We start from the raw sequence: 16,901 nt of genomic DNA, 5'->3' as shown, positions 1-16,901 counted from the left end.
TGTGACGGGTTAAGAATCCCATGTAACTTTGTAACGGCAAAAAATTATTTCTTATGTGACATAATTACAAATCAACAATTTTGGTATTTTTCCGTTTACTTGTACCGTGAAACCTTGCTTCATGCTAAATTTCATAATTCTAGGTCAATGGGAAGTATCCTATTGGTTTTGACGAGTCAGTCTGCGAATATTAAAAAAATGGTAGTGTTTGCTGATTGTCTTGAACTAGAAGCTTAATTTTTTACATTGCCTTGGCACTGTAGACCGTAGTACGAACCATAAATTTCAACTTGATACCTGTACTCGTGTCTGAGGGAACGGAGTCTTAACATTCTGACAGACAGAGAGGCAGAGAACAAAGTGATCCCATAAAGGTTCCGTTTTTACTGTTTCAGGTAAGGTACCATAAAAACGAACAAACTGGTGTGTGGAAATCTAAGATTGCTGTGTGATAGACAAGTGAGGCAACACATTATTTATTTATCTGGAAAGAAAAACAGTTTTGCACAGTGTTGCTGAAAGACAGAGCTCTAAGGGAGTGCAGTCGATCAGTCCCGGAGCAACAGTGTCCCACGCGGCGTCAGGGCCACGTGAGAGGCAGCAGCGAGTGCATGAAGTCCATCCTGCTGCCGTAAACGTCCCGGGCGGCCGCCATGGGCGCGTCGATGACCAGGTAGTTGCGCTCGGCGTCGCTGTTGTACGGCTGCCACGTCACGCCGCCCACCGGCGTCGGCGTCGGGTTCCTGAGGTAGACACACGGCCAGAAGTGTCACTGAGCTGTTAAGAGAGGTACCTCCACCGACAACAGGAACAACAGAAATTTTATGCCTGTGTTTTACATCCTTAATTACACTGTTGCAACTTGAAGCAAATCTGAAGACGGCTCCCACATTTTTATGCGCCAGACAACATTCAAAACACTTCGAATGTATGTACACTACTGGCCATTAAAATTGCTACACCACGAAGATGACGTGCTACAGACGAGAAGAAGATGCTGTGATATGCAAATGAATAGCTTTTCAGAGCATTCACACAAGGTTGGCGCCGGTGGCGGCACCTACAACGTGCTGACATGAGGAAAGTTTCCAACCGATTTCTCATACACAAACAGCAGTTGACCGGCGTTGCCTAGTGAACCGTTGTTGTGATGCCTCGTGTAGGAGGAGAAATGCGTACCATCACGTTTCCGACTTTGATGAAGGTCGGATTGTAGCCTATCGCGATTGTGGTTTATCGTATCGCGACATTGCTGCTCGCGTTGGTCGAGATCCAATGACTGTTAGCAGAATATGGAATCGGAGGGTTCAGGAGGGTAATACGGGCCGCCGTGCTGGATCCCAACAGGCTCGTATCACTAGCAGTCGAGATGACAGGCATCTTATCCTCATGGCGGTAACGGATCGTGCAGCCACGTCACGATCCCTGCGTCAACAGATGGGGACGTCTGCAAGACAACAACCATCAGCACGAACAGTTCGACGACGTTTTTTCAGCATGGACTATCAGCTCGGAGAGCATGGCTGCGGTTACCCTTTACGCTGCTTCACAGACAGGAGCGCATGCAGTGGTGTACTCAACGACGAACCTGGGTGCACAAATGGCAAAACGTCATTTTTTCGGATGAATCCAGGTTCTGTTTACAGCATCATGATGGTCGCATACGTGTTTAGCGACATCGCCGTGAACGCACATTGGAAGCGTGTATTCGTCATCGCCATACTGACGTATCACCCGGCGTGATGGTATGGGGTGCCATTGGTTACACGTCTCGGTCACCTCTTGTTCGCATCGACGGCACTTTGAACAGTGGACGTTAAATTTGAGATGTGTTACGACCCGTGGCTCTACCCTTCGTTCGATCCCTGCGAAACCCTACATTTCAGCAGGACAATGCACGACCGCATGTTTCAGGTCCTGTACGGGCCTTTCTAGATACAGAAAATGTTCGACGGCTGCCCTGGCCAGCACATTCTCCAGATCTCTCACCAATTGAAAACGTCTGGTCAATGGTGGCCGAGGAACTGGATCGTCACAATACGCCAGTCACTACTCGTGATGAACTGTGGTACCGAGTTGAAGCTGCATGGGCAGCTGTACCTGTACACGCCATCCAAGCTCTGTTTGACTCAATGCCCAGCCGTATCAAGGCCGTAATTACGGCCAGAGGTGGTTGTTCTGGGTACTGATTTCTCAGGATCTATGCCCCTAAATTGCGTCAGTTCTAGTATAATATATTTGTGGAATGAATACCCATTTATCATCTGCATTTCTTCTTGGTGTAGCAATTTTAATGGCCAGTAGTGTATTTAAGAAAAAAAAACATTCATAGGTTGCACAATGTTTTTTATTAACTGAAGAACGACGGGTTTCACCTAAATAGTGCGTCATGAGGTTTTGTTAAAAAATAAAAAAACACACGGTTAAGGAAGGTATGATACTAAATAAAACGTACTATAAGGTAACCTGATGGAAATGACAAGCATTGCAGCACAGAATAAGACCTTGCACACAAACTATAAACACAGCCGTGCACTTGAACAGCGCCAGAGGCGCGTCTGTATTAAGGAAGCGCATTTGAACTTACTTCCAGTGCCTTCCTAGCGCACGGCTGTGTTTACAGATTGCACACGAGGTCCTGTTCTGTGCCGCGATGGATCTCGTCATCTCAATGACGTTGTTTTTAGTACATTTTATTCGGTATTATACCTTCTTTGACAGTTGCTTTTTGGTAGAATATTTTGGATTTTTTTAACATAAGCTGATGACGCCCTGTCTGGGCGAATAAAGTCGTTGTTAACTTAATAAGGAACATTGTGCAGCCTATGACTGTTTTTTTCTAAGTAATACTAATAATAAGGTTGCTGTATCATCACGCCAGTATGGAAACAATAAATTTCATGATGATTGTTTAGTTGATATCGCCGAACTGGCGTTTTGTATTGTGACTTTTTATGTGTGCAGAAATGTCACCTGCTGCAAGCATAACTAATATGTAGACAAAGAATTTTTTGTTTCGTCCACAGTTTAGTCAAGATCTAACATCAATGTTTTTCTTTGTAAGTATGACATTCAGAAAGCGCCAGTGACCAGACAGGCAACAGCATCGCGATGTCAAAACAATCTGCTGCATGGTCATCTCTCTGTTTCCTGTGGGTAGTATGCTGTGAATACGTCCAAGGATATGCCACTTGAGCTAGAAAGACATTCATTGAGAAAGGCTACCAGCCAAGCCCACAGCAAGGGCGGTGTTTGCATAATTTCTGACTGTTTTGTACTTGTTCCGTTGATGAAATTTTTATTCATTTTGCGACCAGTCTGTTTCGTTTAGATTAAGTAGCTCCGTGATATATTAATAATGTGATTACTTTTCCTCCAAATTAGTTTTACGTTCCGAATTATCGCTTGTGAGTTAAAATAAAATAGCGACACCTCTGTTCGTCTTGGTTTCTGTGGAAATCAGCTTCTCTACCTAATTTTCTACACATTTGGAAAGGCCACCGTATATATGGCGTACCAGGAGTAATGGGAAACATTTAGGGATAAGACAGGTATGATCATTCGAAGCGAAAAAGGCTAGTTTACACGGGCTCGAAAATACACTCCTGAGGAGCTATGAGCACTTCTTCATCTTCGATACTGTGAAACAAATCATTTCTACTGACAGCTACGAGATAGTACGGACCAAAACAAGACGTATATCTTAAGAGCTATGATCAATTGCTCATCTTCGCTACTGTGGAACATCTCTTCCGCTCAACCAGTATTCATAGCTCTGAAGGTATGGGTCTCAGAGACAATGTTTAACAAACAGTATTTTATGTTTCAACCTGTACTACCCCCACAAAATATGGAATGCAAAGAGCTTGGAATAGGAGAGATTTGTTTCCCAGCAACAAAGTTGAAGAGGTGCTCATAGTTCTTAAGGCCTTTTAGAGCGCATGTTTACTGAACTTCTTTTACTTAGAATGATCGTTCCTGTCATATCCGTAAAATGTAAATGTCATATGACTAGCGCCTCCCGTCGCGTAGACAGTTCGCCGGGTGCATGTCTTTCGATTTGACGCCACGTCGGCGACGTACGCGTCGATGGGGATGAAATGATGATAATCAAGACAACACAACACCTAGTCCCTGAACGGAGAAAATCTCCGACCCAGCCGGGAATCGAACATGGGCCCTTAGGATTGACAGTCTGTCGCGCTGACAACTCATCTATGGGCGGCGGACGTCATCTCCATTAATATTGGCGATTCTTTCTGGGATATCCTATGTACAGTGTATGCAGGGCGTAAAGAGTGAACTGCACATACTTCTGTTGGTGACTGAGGACGGTGTTCTGGACAACCCGTGAAATCAGCATTTACGTCTTTTGCAGACTGACAATTATACCTATTACAGGTCATATGTTTTTAGGTTGGGTAGTACCTCCAAGTCCATGTGGCAACAGCAACCCACTAATCCTCATTTTCCTCTGGGAACAGGTCATATGTTTTTAGGTTGGGTAGTACCTCCAAGTCCATGTGGCAACAGCAACCCACTAATGCTCATTTGCAGGTCAGTTGTTGAGATGTGGATGCATGGAAGCAAAATGGTTACTCTATACCGACAGGTGGAGTCCACTTAGTGGTGCAGATTACGAATGGGCAGAAAACATCAGGTCGTAAAGTTTGTGGTGTGTTTGAAGGAACAGTGTTAAATACAGGGGAAAAACAAGCAACATCCTGATGTGTGACAAATTTTGGAATGATGCGCTAGAATTCAGTTGCCATGCCATGTCTCTCCCAGCGCTGTTATCACGTCACGTAATTCCGCCTGTGTGTGCCTAGAGCGTGCTTGCCTATTTATCGCATTTATTGCGTGAACTTTTCTGAGCCAAACTGTCACTATTGTGATACAACCTGTCGTATCGTTTTGGCTAAGCTCAGCCTCCCATGTGGAAGGTCCCTCTGATGTGTTTATTTTTTGTTTATTTAATGCCTCATCTTGATATATGTTTTTATTAATATACTTGATGGTTTATAAATTTAACTTGGGTTATTGATGGCCTTCGTAACCAGCTTCTGAATTTCACTACTTGTCTGTCACTGTTTGCACGGGAAGTATTTACTGAGTAATTGCCTGTAGCCGTTGCTTTTCTTAAATAAAGGAAGTGTTCTGTTTGCGACTGTCATTTAGTACTCTTAACAGTTCCGATTTTTGATTTTTTTAGGGAGCGATAGATTCCTTTACTGGCATACCACTGTTGCATGACTATGTGTACCTTCCCCCTTGTTTTTAAAATTGTATTTTATGTGTATTTTAGAGGTAGATAATCTGAGTAGCTGGGGCGGGCTGTTGTGAAGTGTCCCAATTCGCAGTGACGTAAGAGCCGATGTTGTTCAGGCACGACCACTTCCGGAGCTACTACAGGAATTTAATGCCCGAATGTACGACATTTACTGTTTTCAAAATTTAATGCCTTATTTAAAGTATTTAATAATAATTCTTGTTCGGTGAGTTTCACCCCTTCCCAAAATGAACTTATCTATTAGTCAGCCTTTGCGCAGTTCTTGAGATTTGCTGTCCAATTTAAGTTTTAACTGGTTGCCCCTATACTCTTATTGCGTCTTAATCAAGTTAATTTCTGTCATCTTTAGCATAAAAAAATAATTATTGTCTTGAAACTTGTGCGTATCTGTGTTTGAATGAAAGATGTATTTTGAAATAATTGTCTAATCAGTATTCTTCTTGTGATGAATAATGTTCAATCCCCAATCACCCAGTCTATCCTCGTTCAAACTTAGTAAGTGCGCAGTGGCACGCAACAGCCCTCCCTCAATTCTTTAATGAAATTGGGATAACAGTAGACTCTCCCAACTCCAGATGTTTAAACAAGGGAAGGATCGGACTGGCTCATTTATCGTAGTATTAACCGGACAAACCACGCAGGAAGAAGACGGGAGCGTAAGGTCACCCAGCGACTAGTGTGGGTCCTTGAAACCAGATCACTACTCAGTCGCTCCCAGCGTGGCTTCAGGAGGAATCGCTCTACGCTCAATAGCCTGACCCTGCCACAGCGGCGATTCAAGAAGCTTTCCTCCGTAAGCAACAGCTTTTCGGTGTATTCTTTGATTCGGAAAAGACCTACGATGCTACCTGAAGGCAATATTTTGTTCCAATTGTACGAATGGTGTCTCCAAATATACATACAGTATTCTCTGCCAGAAAGGTATTTTCGGTACGGGGTCGGGAATGTCCTGTCACGCCGGTATACGTAGGAGAACGACGTCCTTCAAGGAAGTGTTTTAAGTGCAACGGCGCTCGCCATTGGGATTAACATATTACGTCCACAGTAAGGCGTCCTGTGCAATGTTCCTTTTTTGTAGACCTCCATATTCTGTGCCTCTTTGCAACGGCTCCACGGCAGCTGAGTTTGTTAATCCCGCGGCTCGAGATATGCTCTTACACATTAGGTTTCAAATTCTCTTTGGGGAAAACTGTGTGTGTTTTTAATCGCTCCCGCACTCTTTTTAATTCACCTGTTTTAGATCTGGGGTACTATTCTCAGTTTTAGGGAAGCGATGAAACATGTGGGCCTTACTTTTGATGAGAGGCTGAAGTGGTTGCCACACCTTAAAGAACTGAAGAGAAGATGCATCAAACCTTTGAACATCCTTAACTGCGTTAGCCGACAGGGTACGTCTTCTCCAACTCTATAAAGCCTTCGCCCAACCCTGCCTGGAATGTGGACTCTAGATTTATGGATGTGGAAAGTCTTTGTACCTCAAAATTTTGGAATACCTGTGCACCAGATTGACTAGGTATTACACAGGTTCTTGGATTTTGTTAGTGTTTATATGGATGGATCTAAGCAGGGGGAATTTTATCTCTTCTTCCGGTGCAGATCGTATACAAATCAGGTTCCTTTCAGAGTATGCAGACACAATAGCGCCTTTCTTAGCAATCATATACATCCGCTCACTTGACGAAAGGTCTGTTCCTAAAGACTGGAAAGTAGCACAGGTCACGCCAATATTCAAGGAAGGAAATAGGAGTAACCCATTGAATTACAGACCCATATCAATGGCCTCAATTTGCAGTAGGATTTTGGAGCATATAATGTACTCGCACATTATGAATCACCTTGAAGAAAATGACTTATTGATACATAACCAACAAGGATTCAGAAAATATCGTTCTTGTGCAACACAGCTAGCTCTTTATTCCCATGAAGTAATTATTGCTATCGACAAGGGATCTCAGATCGATTCCATATTCCTGGATTTCCAGAAGGCGTTTGATACAGTTCCTCACAAGCGACTATTAATCAAATTGCGTGCATATGGAGTATCGTCTCAGTTGTGTGATTGTATTCGTGATTTCCTCTCAGAGAGGTCACAGTTCGTAGTGATAGATGGTAAATCATCGAGTAGAAAAGATGTGGCGTTCCTCAAGGTAGCGTCATAGGGCCTCTGCTGTTCCTGATTAACATAAATGATTTAGGTGATAATCTGAGCAGCCCCCTTAGATTGTTTGCAGATGATGACGCTGTAATTTACCGTCTAGTAAAATCATCAGAAGATCAATTCCAATTACAAAACGATCTAGAGAGAAATTTCTGTATGGAGCGAAAAGTGGCAATTGGCACTAAACAGAGAAAAGTGCTTGGTCATCCACATAGGTACTAAAAAAAATCTAATGGCCGAGGTGGCCGAGCGATCCTAGGCGCTTCAGTCCGGAACCGCGCGTCTACTACGCTCTTAGGTTCGAATCCTGCCTCGGGGTGGCTGTGTGTGATGTCCTTAGGTTAGTTAGGTTTAACTAGTTCTAAGTTCTAGGGGACTGACGACTTCAGATGTTAAGTCCCATAGTGCTCAGAGCCATTTGAACCATTTTTTGAAATCTGATAAATTTGGGAGGAGGAGATTAGTGTTTAACGTCCCGTCGACAACGAGGTCATTAGAGACGGAGCGCAAGCTCGGGTGAGGGCAGGATGGGGAAGGAAATCGGCCGTGCCCTTTCAAAGGAACCATCCCGGCATTTGCCTGAAGCGATTTAGGGAAATCACGGAAAACCGAAATCAGGATGGCCGGAGACGGGATTGAACCGTCGTCCTCCCGAATGCGAGTCCAGTGTGCTAACCACTGCGCCACCTCGCTCGGTGATAAATTTGGGGTATACGATAAATCGCACAAATCTAAGAGCTGTCAATTCGACTAAATACCTAGGAATTACAATTACGAGCAACTTAAATTGGAAAGACCACATAGATAATATTGTGGGGAAGGCGAAACTAAGACTGTGCTTTGTTGACAGAACACTTAGACGATGCAACAAACCCACTAAAGAGACAGCCTACATTACACTTGTCCGTCCTCTGCTGGAATATTGCTGCGCGGTATGGGATCCTTGCCAGGTAGGATTGACGGAGGACATCGAAAAAATGCAATGAAGGGCAGCTCGTTTCGTGTTAGAGCAATAGGGGTGAGAGTGTCACTGATATGATACGCGAGTTGGGGTGGCAGTAACTGAAACAAAAGCGGTTTCTCAGCGGCGAGATCTATTTACGAAATTTCAATCACCAACTTTCTCTTCCGAATGCGAAAATATTTTGTTGACACCCAGCTACGTAGGGAGAAATGATCATCGTAATAAAATAAGATGAATCAGAGCTCGAACGGAAAGATTTAGGTGATCCTTTTTCCCAAGCGCCGGCCGAAGTGGCCGTGCGGTTAAAGGCGCTGCAGTCTGGAACCGCAAGACCGCTACGGTCGCAGGTTCGAATCCTGCCTCGGGCATGGATGTGTGTGATGTCCTTAGGTTAGTTAGGTTTAACTAGTTCTAAGTTCTAGGGGACTAATAACCTCAGCAGTTGAGTCCCATAGTGCTCAGAGCCATTTTTTTTTCCCAAGCGCCATTCGAGAGTCGAATTGTAGAGAAGTAGTATGAAAATGGCTCGATGAAGCCTCTGCCAGGCACTTAAGTGTGAATTTCAGAGTAGCTATCTAGATGTAGATGTAGATGCTGGCCTTGTTCTGTGACTTTGTCATCAGGATAGGACCCCCAGAGCAGTCTTCAGTTTATTATGCGGAATTGTTTGTTGTCCTGAGAGCACTGGTGCAAATGAGATATCTGCGTGGCAAGACGTTCTTCAACTACTCCGATTACCAAAATGCCCTTCTTGGTATTGGTGAGATGTATCCAGCGGATGGAATGGTGCAGTAATTCCAGGACGCCCTCCTCCTCTTACAAAGGCAGGAAAAAGAAATAATATTTTTCTGGGTTCCAGGGCACACAGGGATCTGGAGAAATGAACTCACTGACGCGGTTGCCGAGGAGGCTTGCTCCCTTCCTCCTCCTGCTCGGTGTCCGGTCCCCCTGCAGGTACATGTGACCCAGAAGACGATGCGTTGGTGGGAGACTCAGTGGCTGCCAATGTGGAGCAATAAGCTGCGGTCACCGAAACCTTCAGTGCGGATGTGGCTTACGACCACGATGTGTTGAAGAAGCAGCTCTTACAATGCTCAGAGTGGGACACTGTCCACTGCTTTCTCTCACGTCGCGAGCACGTCGATACGACATATTTCAAATGAATGTTTTATATGCTGATGGCCTGAGGGCCTCTCCCATGCGCTCCCCCCTCTGTTTTAACCGACACTGGGGCGTGTATGGTTCATGGTTTAATACGGCCACAAATTATTTTGAAATAGGTACCCAGTCACTGTCATCTGTTCCCTTTTTAAACATATTTGTGCTGGTCTTATATACTTAATTTTATCTAGTTCTTCTGTTGTATTTTTTCTGACCTACATTGTTGCTCTTTTATGAATCTCACCATCTCAGGGAGGTCTTTTCAGTCCTTGTGTGTGCATACAATTTGATTTTCCAGTCTATTGTTACTGTTGAATAGATTTTTACCACAATCGTGTAAATTTGGTGCAAATATGGGAACTGATGACCTTGCTGTTCAGCACCCTAACTTACAATTCCTCATATATATCCATCCATATTACAAAACTGGATGTATGTACATATGTATGTATGTGTGTTCCACGTCTCATCCCAAAGCAGTGGACCGATTTCCGCCAAACTTGATACACATGTCACTTACTGTATGGAAGGAATACTGTGGGGGTAAGAACCGACTGGAATGCTCTCTTTCAAATTCTAAGGTGGCAGGGGTAAAACACAGGGAGTGAAAGGCTATTTACAATTTGTACAGAAACCAGATGGCAGTTATAAGAGTCGAGGGGCATGAAAGGGAAGCAGCAGTTGGGAAGGGAGTGAGACAGGGTTGTAGCCTCTCCCAGATGTTATTCAATCTGTATATTGAGCAAGCAGTAAAGGAAACAAAAGAAAAATTCGGAGCAGGTATTAAAATCCATGGAAAAGAAATAAAAACTTTGAGGTTCGCCGATGACATTGTAATTCTGTCAGAGACAGCAAAGGACTTGGAAGAGCAGTTGAACGGAATGGACAGTGTCTTGAAAGGAGGATATAAGATGAACATCAACAAAAGCAAAACGAGGATTATGGAATGTAGTCGAATTAAGTTGGGTGATGCTGATGGAATTAGATCAGGAAATGAGACACTTAAAGTACTAAAAGAGTTTTGCTATTTGAGGAGCAAAATAACTGATGATGGTCGAAGTAGAGAGGATATAAAATGTAGACTGGCAATGGGAAGGAAAGCGTTTTTTGAAGAAGAGAAATTTGTTGACATCGAGTATAGACTTAAGTACCAGGAAGTCGTTCCTGAAAGTATTTGTATGGAGTGTAGCCATGTATGGAAGTGAAACATGGACAATAAATAGTTTGGACAAGAAGAGAATAGAAGCTTTCGAACTGTGGTGCTACAGAAGAATGCTGAACATTAGATGGGTAGATCACGTAACTAATGAGGAGGTATTGAACAGAATTGAGGAGAAGAGGAGTTTGTGGCACAGCTTGGACATGTTCTGAGACATCAAGGGATCGCAAATTTAGCATTGGAGGGCAGCGTGGATGGTAAAAATCGTAGAGGATGACCAAGAGATGAATACACTAAGCAGATTCAGAAGGATGTAGGTTGCAGTAAGTACTGGGAGATGAAGAAGCTTGCACAGGATAGAGTAGCATGGAGAGCTGCATCAAACCAGTCTCAGGACTGAAGATCACAACAACAACAAGAATCAGCAGCTTCCTTCTGTTCATGTGGGGGTGATAATTTGAAAAGAGGAGGAGATGGACACAGATAGGGGAGAGGAAGAGAGCGGCAGAGACAGGAGAAAGTGGCAATGGACAGGGAAAGGGAAGAGGAAGAGGTGGATAGGAGACGATGGAGGAGTATATATGGACAGAGAGGAGAGAGGATCTGGGCAAAGAGAGAGGGGAGGAGGAGAGGGACAGAGGGGAAGGAACAGATGAACGAAGAGGAGAGGAGCAGGTGGCCAGAGAAAGGAAACAGCAGGAAACTGGATGGAGAGAAGAAGGAGGAGGAGATGGACATAGAGGTAGAGGGGATAGGCTCACAAGGGAGTAGGACATGGACATATGGGGCAGAAGGAGATGGACAATAGGAGTAGGAACAGACAGACAGACGGAGGGGCAGGAGGAAATGGACAGAGAGAGGAGGTGGTGGAAATCGACAGGGGTGAAGCATGGAGGAGGTGGACAGAAAGAGGGAGTGGAGTATATGGACAGTGGGGGATGAAGAGGGGGATGGACAGAGAAGGGGGAAGCAGGTCATAGACAGAGAGGGGGGTGGAGCACGAGATGGACTAATAGAGGATTATAAGAACTGAACCATTGGCCCAGTCTCAACCCAACTTCGTACAAATATCATTTACTGTCTGAAAAGAATCACTGTGGGGGATAGAACTATCCATCCGTCAAAGGGTTAAGGGTGGGGGTGAAAGGGCAATGTAGGCCACGACGCGAGATACCCCTGCATTAGTGAACCAATATCTGAGAATGAGAGCATTTAGAAACTTCCAACTTTACATATAATTTCAAATCTTTACGTAACTTTTTCTCGCTGACGATCCCCACCAAATGACAAAAGGAAAAAAGTTAATCACTTACTACATTTTCGCTATTCATGCAGTAAAACTTCCAAATGAAGCACGGCGTCTTCATTTGTTGCTCCTTTACTGCAAACTGTATTCGTGACATATTTTCTGGACAGGATTAACATATATCACTGAATGTACCAGAAAAATAACATCATTATACGACACTTAGTTCAGGAGATATGACATCAGAAACACTCAGATACGTGAAAGGTTACTGCATCTAGCAATATGTTTAAATGTATTACTTCCTTGCTACTACTTCTATTTGCAACACTTTTGGCAGACAATAACCACATCTGCCGCTGAATCTAACTAGGAAAATACGAGAAGCGTTCAATAAGTAATGCATCACTTTTTTTTCTCTGCTAATTACGGTTGAAAAAATGAGGAATTTGTTGTGTGACATCGCGGAATAATCACGTTTCTGCGCCTACAGTTTCATGAAGTTCCGATAGATGGTGACGTGATATGAACCTTCAAAATGGCATCTAGTGTCTGTAACGAATGCGTGTTCCAGGCAGAGACTGCTATAGAGTTCTTTTGGCTGATGAGACTTGGCAGTGAACAAAAACACGGTGAGTCGTTGGACGAGGTGTCTGCCATCGTGACAACAAGATCGCGCCAACCTGTCCGCTCTTCCTTATGGTAGCTGGCCGTATACAGCTGTGACTCCTTCAGTGTTGTGCGGACGCACTCGTTTGAGATCATCGACAGATAACAAACGCATCGCCAAACAACGGGACATCTCTGTTGGTAGTGCTGGCACGCCATTTATAGTATTCAATGTAGTGTGCCCGCTGCTGCACCAAGCATATTTTAATTTGTTGCTTCCTTACTACTAATACTATCCACAACACATTTCACATACAGCAGACACATGTACCACTGGATGTAACAGGAAAGGTATGTCATTGTACAGCACATAATTCAGAAGGTAAGTCGTCATAAGCATTGAGCTGCATGGAAATGAAATAGCACGGTGAAATTCGCTAGATATATAGGTGAAAAAGTTTACAATACGCATGGAAGACTTGACATGTGCATATTTGGGGAAAGCCACAAGTAAAAATCTCATAATAAACCCCTAGAACAGTTTCAGTCAAACATGGTAGACATATTAGCTACACTCTGGAAAGAAATACTGTAATGGTAAGAACCGTTGGCCTCCTATTGTGAGTGTGACAATGGGGAGAGAGAAACGAGGATGAGGAAACAAACAGACAGTGAGGGGAAGGAGAAGATATACATATATAAGAGGAGGAGGAGGAGGAGGAGGAGACAGCAGAGATAGGAAAATGGAGAGAGAGGAAGAGGGAAAGAGTGAGGGGGGGAGGGAGGGAGAGGGGGAAAGAGAGAGAGAGAGAGAGAGAGAGAGGAGGAGACGAGACAGACAGAAAAAGGAAAGAGGAAGAGTTGGGCAGGGACAGGGGGTGGAAGAGATGGACAGAGAGGTGGGGAAAATGAAAGGGACAGAGAATAGGAAGAGGAAGAGATGGACAGTGAGAGGGGCTGGAGGTGATGGACAGAGAGTGGGGAGAGGAGGTGGTCAGAACTTGGCCCCCTTCTAACAGCCGTGTACCGCAAGTCTCTAGAGGAACGGAAGGTTCCAAATTTTTGTAAAAGAGCACAGGTACTTCCAGTTTTCAAGAAGGGTCGTCATGCAGACGCGCAAAACTTTAGGCCTATATCTCTGACATCGATCTCTTGTAGAATCTTAGAACATGTTTTTTGCTCGTGTATCATGTCATTTCTGGAAACGCAGAATCTACTCTTTAGAAATCAACATGGATGCCGGAAACAGCGATCGTGTGAGACCCAACTCGCTTTATTTGTTCACGAGACCCAGAAAATATTAGATACAGGCTCCCAGGTAGATGCCATTTTCCTTGACTTCCGGAAGGCGTTCGATACAATTCCGCACTGTAGCCTGATGAACAAAGTGAGAGCCTACGGAATATAAGACCAGCTGTGTGGCTGGATTGAAGAGACGTCTACAAACGGTAAAGTAACCACTGGCGTGCCACAGGGGAGTGTTAGGCGACCATTGCTTTTCGCAAAATATATAAATGACCTAGTAGGTAGTGTCGGAAGTTCCATCTGGCGTTTCGCGGATGATGCCGTAGCACACAGAAAAGTTACAGCATTAGAAAATTGCAGAGAAATGCAGGAAGATCTGCAGCGGATAGGCACTTGGTGCAAGGAGTGGATGATTATATGTTAGTGGAACAAACACTGGTAGCAATTACTTCTGTAAAATGTCTGGGAGTATGCGTACGGAACGATTTGAAGTGGAATGATCATATAAAATTAATTGTTGGTAAGGCGGGTGCCAGGTTGAGATTAATTGGGAAAATCCTTAGAAAATGTAGTCCATCAACAATGGAGGTGGCTTACAAAACACTCGTTCGACCTATACTTTAGTATTGCTCATCAGTGTGGGATCCGTACCAGGTCGGGTTTACAGAGGAGACAGAGAAGATCCAAAGAAGAGCGGCGCGTTTCGTCACAGGGTTATTTGGTAAGCGTGATAGCAAACTCAAGTGGCAGATTCTGCAAGAGAGGCACTCTGTATCGCGGTGTAGCTTGCTGTCCAGGTTTCGAGAGGGTGCGTTTCTGGATGAGGTATCGAATATATTGCTTCCCCCTACTTATACCTCCCGAGGAGATCACGAATGTAAAATTAGAGAGATTCGAGCGCGCACCATACGCGACTGGAGCAAGAAAGGGAGGTAATGACAGTGGCACGTAAAGTGCCCTCCGCCACACACCGTTGAGTAACTTGCGGAGTATAAATGTAGAAGTAGAAGTAAAGGGTAAAGGGGTGAGGCAATGGAAGTGGACGGAGAGAGGGTGGAGGGGCTAATAGAAGATTGAAATAAATATGTACCCGCACAACGCCAGGTACTCAACTAGCATAAATAAGTAGCGGGGCACTGTCGGTATTGGTCGAGAATTCGCTGACGTCAGTATCAGTGCTACCTTGTCTATGGTGTCATTCTACAGTTGAGACATTTGTACATGTATTCGTATTTTCCTGACAGCAGTATCCTTCCACAAGGAGCCCTATTCCCCCGTGGCCTTCTCTTAGCAACTTGCATGAAGCAGCTTGTAGCCCACGTTTCGAGCGCCCGTGCTTCTGCTCGTCTCATTCTTCCATGCCCTTGATGCCACGGTACTATAGCTAATATGTACGAAGTGCTGCATATTTCATAACCGTTTAAAAATGCCTGTCCACGCAAGAAGCGAATAATTATTGATCTACTTGTCATTGTCATTATGTTTTGCTACTATAACAGCAGTAGCAGGTTTTAGATTTTTTTTAAATATCTATGCACAGCATTCTCTCGCTGCATTTGCGTCTTAAGAATGGAATCGACTGACTGAGACGTCGATTGTAAGTATTTTTTAAAAAGTTCGACATTCTTATGTCGCATTGATAAGCAATCAATTTTCTATATAAAATTAAATTAGTTTTGTTCACAGTATGATGCGATGGGAGTGCTGCTGATGAACATATTGAAGCTACTTGCTGCTGTCTCTGTGTTATTCTAGAAATTGTGATGAGAATAGCGTCGGCGTGTCACCTCTGGCTCTGATGCGCTTATCAGCCACAGTACGTTAAAGTCCTAACCACACAAACACAGACATACATACGATAATAATAACAATGTTAGTAGATTTAGCGAAAATATATTTACAGCGAGTGGTAAGTATTTTGACCAAAGTTCAGTCTTAATCACATGTTTTAAGACTGAACTTTAGTCAAAATATAACATTAATTGATCACTGCTTTCCAAAAATGTTTACCAAAAGAGTGGTAAGTAGTTCACCCACTTGTGATAGAAATTCCGGCGGTGATGAATAGAAAAAAAGGCAAGTAACTTTAAGTAATAAGGCCAGGGGAAGTCGTTGCAGCGGCAGCCTCTTGATGTGAACATGATGCTGTTCGACCAAACCTACTTTTTGAACACCAGTGGGTTTAAATGTGTCAGTGTCGGTATGATATCGAACGGGGAGCTCTAGCCAGCGGTAGTATTTGAAAACCCTCGATTTAGTGACATCAGAGTAATTATTTCACGGAAACGTTTACTCTCTCTTCACTATACTGAGTGAACATAAAATCTCTGCAGAAGGCTCCCCCTGTACAGGTACAATATTTAACAACAGAGAATGCATACATCTTTTAAGAGTTTAATGAATCTCAGATACGCAATAAAAAGTAGCAGTCGTATGTCTACAGATTCTATGACACACTGTAGAGTAATCTAGTGGAGTTAGAGCGTCAAACTATACACCCACCAGAAGAAACTATAGCTCAACACTACAATGCATTTTGTGCATCGATGTAGGTGGAAGCGCATGATCCAACACTACCAGATGTGAACACTGAAATACAATCTTATTTATATACCTATCTGTATGCAAGTGTTTATCACATCTCCTGCATTTAATGTAAACAAACAGTTACCACCGTAACCGAGTGGATGAAACAACCTCACAACAAGGGTATTATAGTAGCGACTGGTCCTGCATTGATGAAGCTGGAAACCAGAAGAAGAAGACGAATGGATCATTACTTCCTGATATTACACGTGCTTTGGTTACTAGACAATCGAGCTGCGGGAAAACAAAACTTGCTCTTCCACTGCCAACATATCCTAATGGAATCTGCTTCGAGCAAGTACATATTTTTTTTTCGGAAACTCTGTTTCAGTCAAAATATCAGATATTGCAGGTGATTTTGCACAGAACTGAGGGAGTAACATACCAAAAGCAGTGATGTTCTGCCACCTGGAAAAGTAAAAGCAAACAGTGCACTCGTGATTGAAGATGTCGCAGCGCAAAATCAGGATGAGATCTGCAGAT

At 43.7% G+C, this 16,901-nt stretch overlaps 1 protein-coding gene across 2 annotated transcripts in view; it reads right to left on the bottom strand.

The window, feature by feature from the left end:
• Window positions 1–471: 471 nt before the first annotated feature.
• LOC124622620 (cholinesterase 1-like) overlaps window positions 472–16,901 on the bottom strand; it is a 207,293-nt gene continuing 190,863 nt past the window's right edge. Inside the window, exon 11 of one of the 2 annotated variants that reach the window (XM_047148388.1) lies at window positions 472–743. In XM_047148388.1, coding sequence (XP_047004344.1) covers window positions 581–743 — 163 coding nt within the window. In that variant the 3' untranslated portion in view covers window positions 472–580. The remainder of the gene's footprint in view (window positions 744–16,901) is intronic. The other variant, XM_047148387.1, reaches the window with a different exon arrangement.

Source organism: Schistocerca americana, chromosome 7, assembly GCF_021461395.2.
Source record: "Schistocerca americana isolate TAMUIC-IGC-003095 chromosome 7, iqSchAmer2.1, whole genome shotgun sequence".
NCBI classification, from domain to species: domain Eukaryota; kingdom Metazoa; phylum Arthropoda; class Insecta; order Orthoptera; family Acrididae; genus Schistocerca; species Schistocerca americana.
Note: the sequence above shows the minus strand (reverse complement) of the source record. Positions and strands in the feature narration are given on the sequence as shown.